Source organism: Pan paniscus, chromosome 2 (genome assembly GCF_029289425.2).
Source record: "Pan paniscus chromosome 2, NHGRI_mPanPan1-v2.0_pri, whole genome shotgun sequence".
NCBI lineage: Eukaryota > Metazoa > Chordata > Mammalia > Primates > Hominidae > Pan > Pan paniscus.
This window is the reverse complement of record NC_085926.1, coordinates 153,389,588-153,407,662: the sequence shown is the minus strand read 5'-3', so window position 1 is coordinate 153,407,662 and position 18,075 is coordinate 153,389,588. Positions and strand designations below refer to the sequence as shown.

General features: G+C 38.7%; 1 protein-coding gene across 1 annotated transcript in view; it reads left to right on the top strand.

Moving 5' to 3' along the window:
• PLCH1 (phospholipase C eta 1) overlaps nucleotides 1–17,688 on the top strand; it is a 269,963-nt gene extending 252,275 nt beyond the window's left edge. The window contains exons 16-25 of the mRNA XM_055110608.2: nucleotides 483–580; nucleotides 3,383–3,562; nucleotides 3,652–3,759; nucleotides 5,043–5,167; nucleotides 7,026–7,110; nucleotides 9,088–9,234; nucleotides 9,797–9,876; nucleotides 11,375–11,434; nucleotides 11,871–12,225; nucleotides 14,520–17,688. Of these exons, the coding sequence (XP_054966583.1) occupies nucleotides 483–580; nucleotides 3,383–3,562; nucleotides 3,652–3,759; nucleotides 5,043–5,167; nucleotides 7,026–7,110; nucleotides 9,088–9,234; nucleotides 9,797–9,876; nucleotides 11,375–11,434; nucleotides 11,871–12,225; nucleotides 14,520–16,603 (3,322 nt within the window). The 3' untranslated portion in view covers nucleotides 16,604–17,688. The remainder of the gene's footprint in view (nucleotides 1–482; nucleotides 581–3,382; nucleotides 3,563–3,651; nucleotides 3,760–5,042; nucleotides 5,168–7,025; nucleotides 7,111–9,087; nucleotides 9,235–9,796; nucleotides 9,877–11,374; nucleotides 11,435–11,870; nucleotides 12,226–14,519) is intronic.
• The last annotated feature ends 387 nt before the right edge of the window (nucleotides 17,689–18,075 follow it).

Here is an 18,075-nt window from a genome sequence, read left to right as displayed (position 1 = left end):
CTGCTAAAATTACAAAAAATTAGCTGGTGTGGTGGTGCGCACCTGTAGTCCAAGCTACTCGGGAGGCTGAGGCAGGAGAATCACTTGAACCTGGGAGGCAGAGGTTGCAGTGAACCAAGAATGCGCCACTGCACTGCAGCTTGGGCAACAGAGAGAGACTCTGTCTCAAAAAAAGAAAAAAAATCTCACGAATTGTTTATTTCTGAAATTTCCACTTAATATTTTTAGATCATGGTTGACTATGGGCAAATGAAACTCTGGAAAGGGAAAGTGAGGATAAGGGGGGACTACTGTAGTAGGATTTTGTGGTGGAAAGAGCACTGAACTAGGAAGCACACTTGGGTGCCAATCCTGGCTCCCTTAGGACCTGGGGCAGGTATTCCCTATTAAATCATTGTCTTAAATAAGGAAAGTGGGATAACCAAGAACCCAAACCTCTTTCAACTCCAAAATGTCATGCGTCCTATGTGGGTACTTCACAGATTGGGTCGCCGAAGGAAAACCATGAAGCTCTGCCGAGAACTCTCTGATTTGGTTGTGTACACAAACTCCGTGGCCGCTCAGGACATTGTGGATGACGGTAAGGATGGAGAGTTTTCTCATTCTGCTCTGAATGAACATTCTTGACCTTTCTTTTTCAATTGTTAATGAATTTTTGTTAATCCCATTATCAACACACATTTTTGGGACTATGTGGAAACCAATTTGAGTGTCAGGAGACTCACTGCTGCTATAGTGTTGAGTTCACATGGAGGGTTCTACTGATTACTGTGGTTGCCTGATTGACCAGAGGCCAGAGAAGGTTCCCACAGGGCCGAAGAGGACTTTATTACTATACAAAGACAAGTGCCTCAGGGCAAGATCTTCCTGCAACACTTGAACTGTGAAGTCCAGGCCCGGCTTGAGGACCGGGTGACAGATGGCCATTCCAAATGCGAATGACCAAAAGAAGAAATTAATTGGCTAAAATCACACCTCAAAAAGCCCTATATTTTCTCAATGAGAGTTTTGACTTGGGTGAAAATAGCTTAATCCAGATTGAAGTTTTAACAAAAAGAGCAGAAATCTCAGTAGCATTCTCTCCGTCACTGTTTTTTACCTATCAGTTGCCACACGGAGCTGAGAAATTCTAGTCACATCTATTCATATCCTTGGCTTTCCTGCTAGTTACTCTTGTCTCCTTTATCTCCTATTTCATTTAGTTACTGAATGCTTACAGAAAAAAACCTACTGTCATGTGGCTTTTCATCTAATTTTAATTTTAGTGGAACCGAAATGTAAATCAGGACCTCCAAATTTCTCAACAAGTTTTAGTGAAGGGAAAACAGCATTGTGTCTTCACAAACCTCCAGGATTCTTCCCTCCCATCTCCCCCTGCCCAGCCCCCCCTCCACAAATGTATCTTTTTCTATTTGCAGAAAGATTTCTTCCCTTTGGCCTTGATTCCTTCTTCAAATGGTAACAATTATACAAGATTTAAATGAATTTCACATGTGAGAGCATGAGAACCTGTAGGATTCTCAGCAACTGAGCAACACACTCTTACAACAATTGCCCTTAGCTCAAAAATAAACTCAGGGAATGATTGCATTAAGTTAAAGGTATATTTGGTTTAGGGAATAAAAATTTCCAATAAATGGCTTGGAAAACATAATCCTATTAACTTAATGGAAATTAATCTTGAGTACTATTTAGCTCTGGAACTTCAGCTGTTTTTGTCTTTTTAATTTTTTTGCCAGCCACAAAATGAAAACTAGATAATGAATGCATGGCTTATCCTAATGTGATACAACTCAACTCTATTAATATACTAATTGATATGTGCCTAATTAGCAAGGTCGTATCAATGATATTGTGATGTGCATATTTATGTAGAGAGACAGACAAAACAGTAGTAGTGATTATAGTCCTATTCTATCTGAATTAGGCTTGTCAAAAAGATATTTTCTCCCATAATGTTTAAAACATCCCTCATCAAAATCTGCAATTAAGTTCAATATTAGTATGCTTGAGATATGTAAACTGTGTTAATAGGTTATGCCAATAAAAAATATATGAACATGTATCTTTAAGGAAAGGGTCTAAACTAGAAACATCATCACATTAAAAACTGTAATCCTCTCATTTCTTTGCCACAATTTGTATTCCTGACTCTTCTAACTCGGGAGTATCATTGTCAGTTGGGCAGCATCTAACATCTAAGGGTGTACAACCCTGAGGACCACAGGGGCCCTGGGAAACTGTGTGTTAATAAACATGCAGAGTCTAGATATGACTCAGGCCCAGCTGGCAAAGCAAGACCATATATAGTTCAACTCTTTGGTTTCATGGACCACGTCTCTCTGTCTGGGCTCAGACACACTCAGCTTATTAGGGCTGAATAAGAATGAGATTCTGGGTAACTTTGGGTCTTTTTATCTGGGCTGGTCTTTTCCAGCATGTTCAAATGACATATGGGTGGCCATTTTGGGTATAGGGTATGGGTTCTTGGTGAAGGAGTGGAAATAGCGGGGGCTTTGTAGATATGGTACCAAAGGTGGGATTGGAGACAACAGTGGAATATTAAATGTTTGGAGCTTTACTCCATTATGACCCCCAAATTTGCAGCTTCTGTGAGTCTAGATTGACCCCTTCTGATGATTGTGCTGGCAGAAACTTTAGTACAGGCTTCATGTACTTTTACCTCCCTTTACTTTGTTCCATAGTTTATATGCGTGGCTAGGTGAATGTCTGTCCTTGTTCTTAAAACTTTTATTCCTTTATAATGCTTTTGACCTCTTTTTCTCCATTATTATTCCTTTCTCCCAAACAGGTTTTGACTTGTTCCATAGTTCTATTCAAAGCAACTTTAAAACTCAACTTTTTATTTTTATAATTGTTCATTTTCCTTTATTTTCTTGGATCCTGGATGTTACTATTAACACATGTTTTACTTGTGTGCCTTTTAGATGAGTGCCTTCAATGAATGTCTTCCTGTTATCAGGAAGAAGCTATCTAGTTTTATTTATCCATGGTTGTCTATATATTTGGCAAATATATTCTGTTTAAGTTATTTTTTCTACCTGTTCTTTTCATGCTAGCCAGATAGGCATAAATTAGCGGGATGATTGAATTCTTAGGGAGAACAGGCGACCCAGAAATAGACAGCTACTTGAGCAAGACACACAGCTCTGATTTGGCCTCAAAATGGCAAAAGAACCCTATGAATGGAATGTTATGGGTCTTTTCTGTTGAGGAGCTGCCTCTATTCTGGTTGAATCCACTCTCTAGTGCTCTGCTTTTTGCTATTGGTATAATCTGACATTATTATAAAGTCTTCTATGCGTGGTGTTTTCTTTGCTGTAGTTCTCACTTCCTTTTTTTCTCGATTAAAAACTGTCAGGAACCACAGGAAATGTGTTATCATTCAGTGAAACAAGAGCACATCAGGTTGTTCAGCAAAAATCAGAGCAGTTCATGATTTATAATCAAAAGCAACTCACGAGGATTTACCCCTCTGCCTACCGCATTGATTCCAGTAACTTCAACCCTCTCCCCTACTGGAACGCAGGCTGCCAGCTAGGTGTGTATTCCTTGGGAAGGAGTGGTTCTCTGTATATTCTCAGTATGCCGCCATCTTGCCTAATTCTCTCCAACTTTCAACTTGCACAGTGGCACTGAATTATCAATCTGAAGGACGAATGATGCAGTTAAACCGAGCCAAATTCAAGGCAAATGGCAGTTGTGGCTATGTCCTCAAACCCCAGCAAATGTGCAAAGGTGTGTATTAATTTCATAGTCATAAATGCAGATGTGTGTTAATTTCATAGTCTAAATGCAGGCAGCCTTTATTAAGGAAGCTGTTTAGAAAGTGTGATACCCCAGAGTTTTTCAACATTTTTTTTTCAAAAAGATAGGTTAAGGTGTTTGAATGTGAATTAGAATTCTTGTCACCACTACTTAATATTTGGTTAGCCGTGATGTTTAGAATGTTATCTTGAGAGGTCGTGTGTGAAAGAGGGACATGGATAGCATTGGGTTATCACTTGAAATCCAGTGCCCCATATAAGCTGGACTGCTTTTTAAGGTCTGAGCCCAATCTTTCAGAAACTATCTTAAGTAATGTGAGTCTGTGACCTGCTGGGAAGCTTCAATTCCACCTGAAACAATTTTATCAAGCCCTTTTACTCAGTGTAGTCCAATTACAAAACAGTGCTAACAAAAGAGAAAGGATAGGCTCGGCATGGGGGCTGACACCTGTAATTCCAGCACTTTGTGAGGTCAAGGTGGGCGGATCACCTGAGGTCAGGAGTTTGAGACCAGCCTGGCCAACGTGGTAAAACGCCGTCTCTACTGAAAATCAGAATTAGCTGGGCATAGTGGTGCGTGCCTGTAGTCCCAGCTACTTGGGAAGTTGAGGTAGGAGAATCGCCGGAACCCAGGAGGCAGAGGTTGCCGTGAGCCAAGATCACACCACTGCACTCCAGCCTGGGTGACAGAGTGAGACTCCATCTCAAAAGAAACAAAACAAAGCAAAAAAAGGATAATGTGTTAGATCAAACAACACTTTCTTTTGGTTCTGCTCATTAAAATTATTTTTAAAATTTCCAAATTACATATATAACAATTCAGATAAAAAAGTTGTTGACAGGATTATCTTCAAGATTTTACACTTTGCACATTTTCTTGCTCTGCTGTTTACTTAATTTCAGGTCTTCTTTCTGTTTGTTATATTCACTCATACCTGAGATAGTTTAGGTTGGAAAATTATTTGAATCTGACATAATTGTTCTTCTTTTTACACTGTTGGTGTTCAAATAAAATGCTTCTCTTCCTCCATTCCACAGTTGATCATTGCATTGCAAACACTTGCTTTAAGTTGGCCCACTCCACTGGCCTTTGGCAACATGGTTTCTAATGAAAACCACAGCTATGCCACACTGATAGTTATGTGATCATGTAATTCAGCATTTGTTTTTGTTTGTTTGTTTGTTTACAAGCTTAAGCTGTGCATGCGTGTGTATTTCTTCTTATGTTACCAACTTATACTTTACTTGGCCTAGGTACTTTCAACCCTTTCTCTGGTGACCCTCTTCCTGCCAACCCCAAAAAGCAGCTCATCCTAAAAGTTATCAGTGGACAGCAACTCCCCAAACCTCCAGACTCCATGTTTGGAGATCGAGGCGAGGTAAGTTGCCTATGACTACGTGTCTAAGTGGTTAATTATGTGATTATCTTAGTGCATTTACATTTTATCCGAAATTCTTCAGAGATGTATGTGTGTTCATAACTGAGCACTGACCTCAGCTTATCAGACATTAACTGATTTATTGGTAAGTCACACAGTTCTTGCTGTACTGCTGTCCATCATCTATTTTGAAGGCATGAGTGCACACAATTGAATTCACAATTTAAGGTTGACACTAGCATTGCTAAAATTGGAGTGCAAAGACAATTATATTATTAACAGAACATTGCCTAAGAGTATATCTTAACCTAGAAAGGCAATGTTCCATTAATAATATAACCTCACATTCCTCTCCTCCTGCAATGCTTCTCCCTGCTGCACATCAGCCACCTGCTCCTTGGCCATGTGCTGATTCTTCTTATCATCTGCTGTACCTGTGTCGCGTGATTTTAAAATGTCTTCATCTGTGGCCACAGTCTTTTTTCTTTCCAGAGCTCTTAGCCCATTGTTTCCATTATACCTTCTTGGCTTCTGTTTTCTCCCTACATAGCAGCTTCTCCTATGCTCATGCCCTTCCTCTCAGAGCTGATCCATTACTTCAGGTTCTTTGTCACTCCTGCCTGTTAAACCATCATTTTTGGATCTTAAGGAAGGAAATCACAGAGCTCTACAATTTGGCACCGCCATAAATGCTTTAAGAAGTCTACTTTCTCTGCTTTAGACTTTCTTAGCTCAGCTCTTTCTAGATTCTTTGGGTTTTATTCCTTCATTGTTCATCGCCCAGAACTGGTACCAGAAAGGAGAGTCTACAGATGACCAACAATACAAGATATTCCCCCTAGAGGAGAGGATGGGAATTAAAGTATAAGAATCAAACATGCATAGCTTGATTAATTATTATGCCACCCAGATCAAGACAGAGTATATACAGAATCCCTAGAAGGCTCCTGTCCACCTTCCCAGTCAATATCTACCCTCCCCACTGCCTCTCATAGCAAACACCAACCCCTATCACAACAGACAAATTTTGTCTATTCCTAAACTTTATATAAATGGACTCTTAGAGTAGGTACTCTTTTATGTCTGGCTTGCTCAACATTATGTTATATAGGAGAACTTTATTCTTTTCTCATTGTTGAGAGTATTCATTGAACACATACTTCTGACCAGGCACGGTGGCTCACATTTATAATCCCAGCACTTTGAGAGACTGAGGTGGGCAGATTGCCTGAGCTCAGGAGTTTGAGACCAGCCTGGACAACATGGCAAAACTGCATCTCTACAAAAAATACCAAAATTAGCCAGGTGTGGTGCACAATCCTATAGTCCCAGCTACTCGGGAGGCTGAGGTGGGAGGATGGTTTAAACCTGGGAGGTGGAGGCTGCCGTGAGCGAAGATCATGCCACTGCACTCCGACCTGAGCTACAGAGTAAGACCCTATCTCGAAAAACAAGATAACAAAAAACAAAAAACGTATATTCCACAATTATCCATCCTACTCATGATAGAAATTTAGGTTGTTTCCAGTGTTTGACTATTATAGATACAGCTGCTGTCAGCATTTGTGCATGGGCAAAACATCTCAGTTCTGTTGGGTATTTGCCCTGAACTAAAGTTGTAGCTTCAGTGGGTAAAGTTGTTGGCGTTAATAAATACTAGCAAACAGTAATTTAATATTTTTTATACTTGTCTCATATATCTGAATCCACCACACCTAGTACCATTTCTTTTTCTTACTAAGCACCTTGTAAAATCAGTCGCTGTCGAAATGTAGACATTTTGGCCAATATTCTCAGATTAATTAACATATGTATAGAAATATGTTATTTGTAATAGTACTTTCTCTTTACTTAATAGATCATTGACCCTTTTGTTGAAGTTGAAATTATTGGATTGCCAGTAGATTGTTGTAAAGATCAAACCCGTGTGGTAGATGACAATGGTAAGATGGTAATCTGTGTTCACTTCTTAATGAAGATGGTCTAGAAGTAGAATTTACACTAAAAAAAGTGTCTATGTAGAAGAGCAAGAAATCTCTAAAATCCGTAACTCCCATCTGAGTTTATGTTAAAAGCTTTTCAACACATAAAACTAAGTAACTGTGGAATTGATGCATGGCTTATTTTGATGGTATTGTAATCTAGGCTCTCTAGACTTTTGCTTTTAAAGGAATTTTTTTTTTCTAGTAAAAAGAGTAAATGATATTTTAAAGAATTGGGTTAAAAATTCACTGAGGAAATGCCTCCATTATATGTTTATATTGTATTTTTATGACATGCGTTTTCTCAAAGCTCTCATTTGTGAAGCCTATGTGTCTTGATAATTTCTCACTTTTTCTGGAGCATGTAAAACTCTAAAGGCAAGCACAATATAGTCTGGCGAGTTTACTTCGTGAATATTTACATACGATTGGAGGGGCAGCATTCTTCTTATATTTTCGCCATAATATAAAGAAATTTTTCTTTACCCAAGCCTCATGTCTTTTTATTTGTAATCTTTTAAAATTTGTTTGTTCATACATTTCACAAACATTATTGTATACCTATTTTTCCTCAATCTCTTGTGATTAATACTGTAAAATACATTTGAAGCACAATCATTAATTTGAGAAATTAAGGGTTCACAAGGAGTCCCTGAAGGAACACTACAGTTTCAGAGTAGGGCAAACCTATAACTTAGGGAAAACATGTACACAGAAAGAAACCTTCTCAAATTGCGTTTTCCCACCGATGTTCAATAGATTCTTCTTTCTTTTTTTAGTCTCAGAAATAATTGAGAGGTCATCACTAAGTCAACAAAAAGATCTTCTCTGATTCAAGAGAGGTATCTCAGTGATTTTTCAGCTCATAATTATTCCATTAGCTCGAGGCTTTTTGATAGGGTTAAGTGGTTGATACCTCCTAAATGCATACATTTTTAAACACTTATTTTCATTTTTAGAAAGGAAGAAAAACAGAAACTTATGGAGTACTTGAATTTTTAACAACTTTTATAGTTATTTTATTGGAGAGAATTTACCAAGTAAATGTATTTTTGCATTTTAGTATTTGAGTTGAATTATATACCTTATTAACTTATTTTTTAGTAGCTGTGAAAATATGCCATCATTCATGCAGTAAGGTCTTGCTTCGTGAGAAGCTACTGGGAATCAATAGTGCATGGTCTAATTTGACCCTGTCACTAACTATAAGGCCTTGTGTGGCCTTGGGCACATTATTGTCTATGAACATCAATTTTCTCAACTACAAAATGTCTTATAAATACTGATATTCCCTACTTTAAAAGATGAGTGTTACTTGTATAGTTTTTGAAAGTAATGTATTTTTGAAAGTCAGTAATATATATTTTTTAATTAGAAAGAAACAAAAACCAAAACCCTGCTCTACTCTAAAAACTCTAAACATCCTCTAAAAAAAACTTAGAGAATTGCTATAAGAAATAAGAGGATGTATGTACAATAGGAGTTGGAACCTGCAAATGCACCTTATAAAATGGTTGTTGGTAGTTATTACAGCAGCAGGATCTTTGGTGCATGAGAAGCATAATTCTGTTGGGAGAGGATATCATTCTTTATTGTTTTGTCTAAAACATTATTCTTAGATCACTACTATAGATAATTTTTTAACTTTTTGAAGCATTCTGAATACTAAAGAGCTTCTCTACAATACAGTTAGGCATCAAAGATTAATAGATTTGATGTGATAATTTACAGGCAATTTTCTTACCAATTATTTTCTAGCAAGGGGGTAAATTTCGAGGCTTTATTCCAGTAAGGCATCCTGGAGTGTGGCTTAGTTGTCTTCATGAGTTTAATAACCATTGCAAGCAATTTTCACCGTCTGCTTTGCAGATGTTGCTGCCAACTCATTTTCAGCCAAGTCCTTTGCTTTTCTGATTTTTCTTTTCCTATTTCTCTGAGGATTTAACCCTGTGTGGGAAGAAACACTGACATTTACAGTACACATGCCAGAAATAGCTTTGGTTCGGTTCCTTGTGTGGGATCACGATCCCATTGGACGAGACTTTGTTGGACAAAGAACTGTGACCTTCAGCAGCTTAGTGCCTGGTAGGTATGAGCTGGCCTTTTCTCTCTAGACTGACCATTCCTTTTTATTTGGAAGATGTAATACATGATATGTTACTTACATAATAGCATACGTGATAAATAAAATATGTGTCATGTAATAAATGTGACTTTTAACAAACTTTGTAAAATGTAAAGGAGTATAGTTGGGCTGGGTGCAGTGGCTCACACCTGTAATCCCAGCACTCTGGGAGGCCGAGGCGGGAGGATCACCTAAGGTCAGGAGTTCGAGACCAGCCTGACCAACATGGAGAAACCCCGTCCCTACTAAAAATAAAAAATTAGCTGGGTGTGGTGGTGCATGCCTGTAATCCCAGCTATTCGGGAAGCTGAGGCAGGAGAATTGCTTGAACCCAGGAGGCGGGGTTTGCAGTGAGCCAAGATCATGCCACTGCATTCCAGCCTGGGCAACAGAGCAACACTCTGTCTCAAAAAAAAAAAAAAAAAGAACTACAGTGAAGTCAGATACTTAATTTTGTTGCACCCATGAGAAAGCCAAATGCAAGTTCAACTAAAAAGAAACGACTCTCTTTCCTTTTATCAGGCTACCGGCATGTCTATTTGGAAGGACTGACAGAAGCATCCATATTTGTACACATAACCATCAATGAAATCTATGGAAAGGTGAGAAAGATCATAGGATTTAAAGTCATATACATTAATATGGTCCTTAACAATGCTACTGATTAATTGCATAATAGGAATGTAAATTTTGACAAACTGTTCTTGAACCAAAAACTCTAAGGAGGCCCAGCAAGCCCAGTCTGCTATTCCAGTCATGTCCTGATCCACCTGTACTCTTTTCACTGTTTAAGGTGTGTACTCATTTCTTCTATACAGGGGCCCTCTCTGGGCTTAATAGAATTGAGAAAACTATTATTCTCTCAGGCAGTAATCTGTTGGGCTAAAACAATGAAGATATAGTTAAATGTTGAGTTTTATTTTAATCCTTAAAAAGACTCAACTGGCCTCAGTGGGAAATGCAGTGTCTCAGATGGTTGATGAGTTACCTGTACTAACTGGGCTGTGATCCCAGCCGCTTCTAGGAAGGCTACATTCATTTGGTACCAATGTTTTTAACTGAAAATCTAAAAATTGTGAATGGATTTTAAAGCTACCTATAGGACTGAAAAGGCAACCATGTAAATGCATTCTAGTTCTTTCCTGATGCTGTTGTCTTGGTTATAGAACTCATTTGAGGTTTACAAATCAATAGGTTGTCCTCTGGTCATGTCAGGTAATTGGGGACTTGGTTACCAGTATGAATTTTCAGGACCACACGGGATTTGGAGGGACTATTAAAGCATTGAATGGGGCCTAGAAATGTCCCGTGCTCTTTGCCAGAAAATCTGTATAGCTGGAAGCTTCCTCATCTGTGAATGTGGGATAAAAATAATACCTATCTCATAAATAAATAAATATCTTATCCTTAGAAAGCTGCCTGGTACATAGTAAATGCTCAGAAATGTTGGCTAATATTAATGTTATTATGACTACAACCCAACTAATAAGGAATGGACCATTTCAGCATGAATTAGGGAGTGTAATGTTTATTTTCATATCCGTCAGCAAGGGCGTGGAGGTGGGGGTAAGGATCCTAATTTCTAAGACTGGTGAAGTTTTATACCATAACTTCCTGTGTTTAGTCCTGGATTTCTGTTTGTGCTGCTTGTTGGGGTCTTGCCTCTCATCTAAGTAGACACAAATGTAAATAATTCAAAAATGATTCTTGAATTCTAGGAATCCCAGGTTAACTACAGATTATCTCTAGCATTTATCACATTGAGGGAAACAATTACATTCTGAATTTGTTTAAAACTTGAGCCAGAAATAAATTAAAATCTGAAAGTGTTCTATATCACCTCCATCTTCTCTGCTAAATAAATGTCCATTTATGAGTCATACTCTTTATTCCTTTCAAGATGTGTTCGGGTTGGGATCCACACATCACAGTGTAGTGGATATTGGTTGAACAATAAATGAGCATAAAACTAAAAATCCCCAAAACTAAGAGAAAGGGTTTATAGACATGTATGCATTTTTTCTTTTGTGTTTACTTGTGACACCCTCTTCAATGAGCCCCAATTGTGTTTTGTTGTGTTTTGTTTTTTTTCCTTTACAGTGGAGCCCTTTAATACTCAACCCCAGTTATACTATATTGCACTTTCTAGGAGCTACAAAGGTAGTTTCTCAGCATGGTGCTTTGTTCTGGCTGGCATATTTCTTTTTAAGTGGTTATGGCAGCATGCTTTTTCATATCACTCCATTTTCCTGCTTACCACTTTGAAACATGCATCTGTTGCTTTAAGGCGCCTGAAGTTCATAGCAGTCTATGAGCTGTGGAGACTTTTCCTACCACTTTGTCATCTCTGGGTAGGAAACTTCTGGGAAAGCTTGATGTAAGAATGGAAGGCTGAAGTCCTTGCAAAGTAAGGTTGATAAGATGTGCATGAAGTTGTGCAAACATGCTGTGAGCTGCTGCTTTCTTGGTTTGAATATATTTCAATGGCTGTACGATTTTGGTTTATATTCATTTTTCATGGAGCTGTCATTTTCAAGGCAAGTTGTTGACGTGATGGCATTTGCTTAACTTGTGGTTGGTTCTTTTGTGTCTTCAGAACAGACAACTCCAGGGTCTGAAGGGACTGTTCAATAAGAATCCTAGGCACAGTTCTTCAGAAAACAATTCCCATTATGTACGGAAGCGATCCATTGGAGATAGAATTCTGCGACGCACAGCTAGCGCCCCAGCCAAAGGCAGGAAAAAGAGCAAAATGGGCTTCCAAGAAATGGTGGAGATAAAGGATTCTGTGTCCGAGGCCACAAGAGATCAAGATGGCGTGCTGAGGAGGACCACACGCAGTTTGCAAGCACGCCCTGTCTCTATGCCTGTTGACAGAAACCTTCTGGGAGCTTTGTCGCTGCCTGTATCTGAAACAGCAAAAGACATTGAAGGAAAAGAAAACTCTCTAGGTAAGATGCTTTAAGTTTCTCTGAGAATAAACCCTTCTAGGCTGCATGTCAGTCCCTGTTTACCATTATGAAGTGGCTGACATTCTGTAGTCAAAATAAAATATACTGAAAAATAAATACTTTGTAATGTGATCTTCCAGACCAGAAGATTTTAAACTTTGGGGGCCAGGTAGATCCATTTCCTCCTCACCAAGAGCTTTATAATAGCAACATCTGAAATTGACAGTGAGGGATAGGGGAGCCATTAGGTGTGATGGCACAGAGAGGAAGATGAAACCTGCAAAATAGGATTTGAAATATTGATTTTCCAAATGAGTGCCATATTTACTGATTTGTTTTGAGGGTGAATATAGTTGTATTACTTTTCTTACCATATAACACATTTCCATGATTGCAAATGTTTATGGAGAAAGAAAGCCAGATGTTAAAAACAAGCCACCTTTTTCAAAAACAGGCAAATCTTTTTTCTCAAGATGTGGCTCAGGCAGTGTTTTCCTGTGGCCTCACTTCCCTGATCCTTGGATGCTGACAGAGATAGAGGTGTGCCTGCAGCTTCAGCACGGTTGTGGGCTCCACAAGCATAGGGACCAGGTGCTGCCTGTCTTTTTCCTTAATTTGAGTGTATCATTGACTCATATCAGGAGCTCAATAAAGAGTGAAGACCACTTTGCAGTGTGCCAGAGAGCTTTTGACTGATGTTGGTGACTCCCATCCCATCCTATCTGGGGGTGAATTTAAGGGCCAAAACTGTGTGCATTTGATATCTCTGCAACAAATATGTTTTAATTAAATCAGAATCATATCAGACAAGTAAAATGTGGTACTGATTTCCTTTAGCAAAATTATTCTTTTATCAAATGGTCTAATTTCAGTGCTCTCTTTTCCCACAAACACCATTTTACTTGTATTGATTTTTGTTATAAGATATTCTTCAGTGGTTTATTTGAAGGAGAAAAAGAACATTTAAAAGCTTGAAATTTTGCTAAGAGCAGTGTCAGAGAAGAGATAAAATATGTGCCTTAAAATGTATTTTAAAACCCCATCTTTGGGAAAAATAAAGCTATATTCAGTAGAAATTGGTTCTATCTGTTAATGCCACAGTTAAGATGTTAATACCATTAAGGTGAGTTAGAAAGCAATTTTGAGGTAATGTTTCTTTTCTACTTTTAAAAAACAGTTATATAAATTAGTCATGTGTATTAAAGTTTCGGTAAATATAAAACAATACATAGTTATGTTGCATTAAGTACAGAAAAAGCAGACTACAAAATTCTATATGTTATTCTGTTCCTCTGCAAAATCTTACAGTGGCTGTCTCAGTGGTAACATCATATGGTATTTAATTTTTTCTTTATAATTTTTTGAGGTTTTCAAAATTTTTATGATGAATATTTTTAGTTTGGAAACTATTTAATAACAAGTTGAACAAGTTCTTTTTCTTATATATCATGACTGAAAGCATTAAATTATTAAAATAATCTGATGAAGAATTGAATACCTCATACTCTCCTAGCAGTATACTAACCATGATGGGCTATCCCAAATTACTGTGAATTGTGTTTTATGGTTTTCCTTTACTGTGCCTGACAACTTACTGCCACTTTTAGGGAAGGATGCAATATGAAATTTGTGTATTAAAAAGAAATATATGATTAACAAAAAATTAGATATTAGCAATGACATGGAATTGATGACCAATTTTTATCTTTACATTTTAACTCAACAGATATTGATATTTTAATGCATTTATTGCACCTTCCAATTATTTTAGAAATTAATTGATTAAATTAAATATGCTCCCAAAATGTTTTGAAAATGATATTATTATGTTTTTCTTCTTTTCTTCTTTTTTTGTTTTAACTAATACATGTATAACTTTGAAAGCTTATAGTATCTTGCTTACAGGTACCAGAATGCTTTGTTTAACAGAGCTGTCTTGTTCTGTTTCTATTGCCATGCTTCTGTGTAGTACAAATCTGAATAGGAAACAACTTAAGGTAATCCTCACTGTAAAAGTATGGTAACTCATTGACATTTTTTTGACAATGAATATTACATCCTTAGCAGATGTAATAGATATTCAAAGGGAAGCTCCAGTGAAATTCCTATAAATATATTTTACCATTTATTCATCACACAGACACTTTGTTGCAAACCTATGCAATCCATAATTATATTCTGTCACAGTGTAACAGATTTACATTCTCCATTTGTCTGTCCGAAGACAACATGAGTGTTTGCAGGTCCTACATAAAGTGATAGATGTCACCTAAAATATTGTTTGTCTCCTTCAGCAGAAGATAAAGATGGCAGAAGAAAAGGGAAAGCAAATATAAAAGATCCACATTTTCTAAATTTCAACAAAAAGTTATCATCCTCCTCCAGTGCTCTGCTCCACAAAGATACCAGCCAAGGGGACGCCATCGTATCTACTGCCCACATGTCAGTCACAGGAGAACAGCTGGGCATGTCAAGTCCTAGGGGTGGGAGAACCACATCAAATGCCACAAGCAATTGCCAGGAAAACCCCTGTCCCAGCAAGTCTCTCTCCCCAAAGCAGCATTTGGCTCCCGATCCTGTAGTTAACCCCACACAAGATCTGCATGGTGTGAAAATCAAGGAAAAGGGGAATGCTGAGGACTTTGTGGAAGGGAAAAGGATCTTGTCAGGAAGCATCCTTTCTCATAGCAACCTAGAAATTAAGAACCTGGAAGGTAATAGGGGTAAGGGCCGAGCTGCAACATCCTTTTCTTTGTCAGACGTCTCCATGCTCTGTTCTGACATGCCTGACCTACATTCAACTGCAATTCTGCAGGAGAGTGAAATTTCCCATCTTATTGACAATGTCACTTTAACAAATGAGAATGAGCCGGGCAGTTCCATCTCAGCCCTGATTGGCCAGTTTGATGAGACCAACAATCAGGCTCTCACAGTTGTTTCTCATCTTCATAATACCAGTGTGATGTCAGGCCATTGTCCCTTGCCTAGCCTGGGCCTAAAAATGCCCATCAAGCATGGTTTTTGCAAGGGAAAATCCAAGTCTTCCTTCCTGTGCTCATCTCCGGAGCCGATAGCACTCTCGAGTTCTGAGACCACCAAACATGCAACGAACACAGCTTATGAAACTACCTGCACTCCCATCTCTAAAACCAAACCAGATGATGACCTTTCTAGTAAGGCCAAGACAGGGGCCTTAGAAAGCAACCTGCCTGGATCCCCTAATACTTCTCATGGCTGGTTACCAAAAAGTCCTACCAAGGGAGAAGACTGGGAAACACTGAAGAGCTGCAGCCCTGCCTCTTCCCCTGATTTGACCCTGGAGGATGTAATAGCTGATCCCACTCTCTGTTTCAATTCTGGGGAGAGCAGCCTTGTGGAAATTGATGGAGAATCAGAAAATCTTTCTCTAACAACCTGTGAATATAGGAGAGAGGGCACAAGTCAACTTGCTTCTCCTTTAAAACTCAAGTACAGTCAGGGTGTGGTAGAACACTTTCAAAGAGGTTTGAGAAACGGCTACTGTAAAGAGACCCTCCGCCCTTATGTCCCTGAAATATTCAACAATATTCAAGATGTCAAAACTCAAAGTATTTCTTATCTAGCCTATCAGGGTGCTGGCTTTGTGCATAATCATTTCTCAGATTCAGATGCAAAAATGTTCCAGACCTGTGTGCCCCAGCAGTCTAGTGCTCAAGATATGCATGTCCCTGTACCCAAGCAGTTGGCACATCTTCCTTTGCCTGCTCTGAAACTGCCTAGTCCTTGCAAATCTAAAAGTCTGGGGGACTTAACATCAGAGGACATTGCCTGCAATTTTGAGAGCAAGTACCAGTGTATTAGTAAGAGTTTTGTTACAACTGGCATTAGAGACAAGAAGGGCGTGACTGTGAAGACAAAGTCATTAGAGCCTATAGATGCCCTGACTGAGCAGCTGCGGAAGCTTGTGTCCTTTGACCAGGAAGACAACTGCCAAGTGCTATATTCAAAGCAGGATGCCAATCAGCTCCCCCGGGCACTGGTCAGGAAGTTGTCATCCAGAAGTCAGAGCAGAGTGCGCAATATTGCTAGTCGTGCCAAGGAGAAACAGGAAGCCAACAAGCAGAAAGTTCCAAACCCCAGCAATGGGGCAGGAGTGGTTCTTAGAAACAAACCCTCAGCACCCACCCCTGCAGTGAATCGCCACTCCACCGGCTCCTACATCGCAGGCTACCTGAAGAACACGAAAGGGGGTGGCCTTGAAGGCCGGGGCATCCCGGAGGGGGCATGCACGGCTCTTCACTATGGCCACGTTGACCAGTTTTGTTCAGATAATTCTGTTTTGCAGACTGAGCCAAGCAGTGATGATAAACCAGAAATTTATTTTCTTTTGAGACTGTGAATTATTTAAAACTGCATTCTTAAGGTTTTCAAGGTATTCTGTAGAATGTCAGAGTTTTCAGTAAATAAGTTCCTTGGCTTTGGAATGATTTTCAAATGTATTTTTAAACTTGTATTTGGGTCTCCCTTTGACTTCATGTGTTCTCCCTGTTAATGCGTTTGTATATAGATTTGGTGACATTTCCCATGTACCTATTATGATCTTTCTCCCTTGAGTTGTTGTAAACTGTATCAGTATGAAATATGTGCATGCCCTAGATGTGAAACTCCTCAGCAGCTCGGGTTATAATGTGTGTGTGTTTCACCAAGATGTCCTTTACTGTGTCCTCAGATTGCAGTCACAAATGTAGTCATTTTTACTCTCTAACTGTTGAGTTGATTAAGAGACTTTGCAAACGACAAAGGGATGAATTCCTTACTTTAATCTGTTATTATTTTTCCTATGTTTCCCTCTTTGTTGAGAAGCCCAGATGCATTTTTATAACTCAGTTTTAAAAACTTTAAAACAGTTACCTTGCCTTTTAGGATGTTCTTATCCCACCCATAATGAGAGTTGAAAGGGGATGGATAGCTGCTCCCCATGCCCTTCCCACTTTTTGGAATAGGCCGTGAGGGTGTGAGGAAGAAGGCTGTCTTTTGTACATAAGGACAAAATTGTTTGTTTTACATACATTTTGTTACATATTTTTGCTAATGGCTTTGTATGTAACAAGAAGCGAGTTGCCAAACTACTTGTTGTACTTTTGAATTTTCTGATTGAATTACAGACTGCGAACAACGGCTTTCAGAATGAGGGACTTCCATCAGACTCTAATGATAATAGTAGCCCAAATTGAAAACTTCCCCAAAGCTTTCACAGAATATTTTCTCATAATAAAATCCAAGTGAACAGATAATTAGAAGAAACCCTTTTCCTTCAGGGAACCAAGCAACTCTATTTTAGTACTGACATGCATTATTTTCACTGTGAATTCACTTTTTTATTGCATGTTCAGATGTCCCTCTTTGTTTTTTTTTTGTAACATTAATTGCAATGATGTTCTTCCTGGAATTCATGAAAATATAATTAAAACACATTTTTAAACACTTGGTGAACTTCTTTTACAATTGAAATTCATACGATGACTATTGAGTAAAAGCACTCAGCACTCTGACATCCTTTCCATGTGTTTGCGGCAAAATAGAAAGCTATCACGGACAGTTTTAGGCAGCAATTTATGTCTCTGAGTGTTTTCCTTATGCTTTAAAGAGCATATTTGTGAGGTGACTTGAAAGAAAATCAAATGTAATGAGTTTCCTTGCATTTGGCATTGCTATTGCAAGTTTAAAAATAAGCCTTCTGAACTGGTTGTGGTGGTGGGTGGTGGGAGGGGAGCGGTGGTAGTGGTGGTGGTGGTGGTGGTGGGTGGGGGAGCTACGTGGGGAAGGCAAATGAGAGGCTATGTTTGGCAAATGAAATTGTCTGAAGCTTTG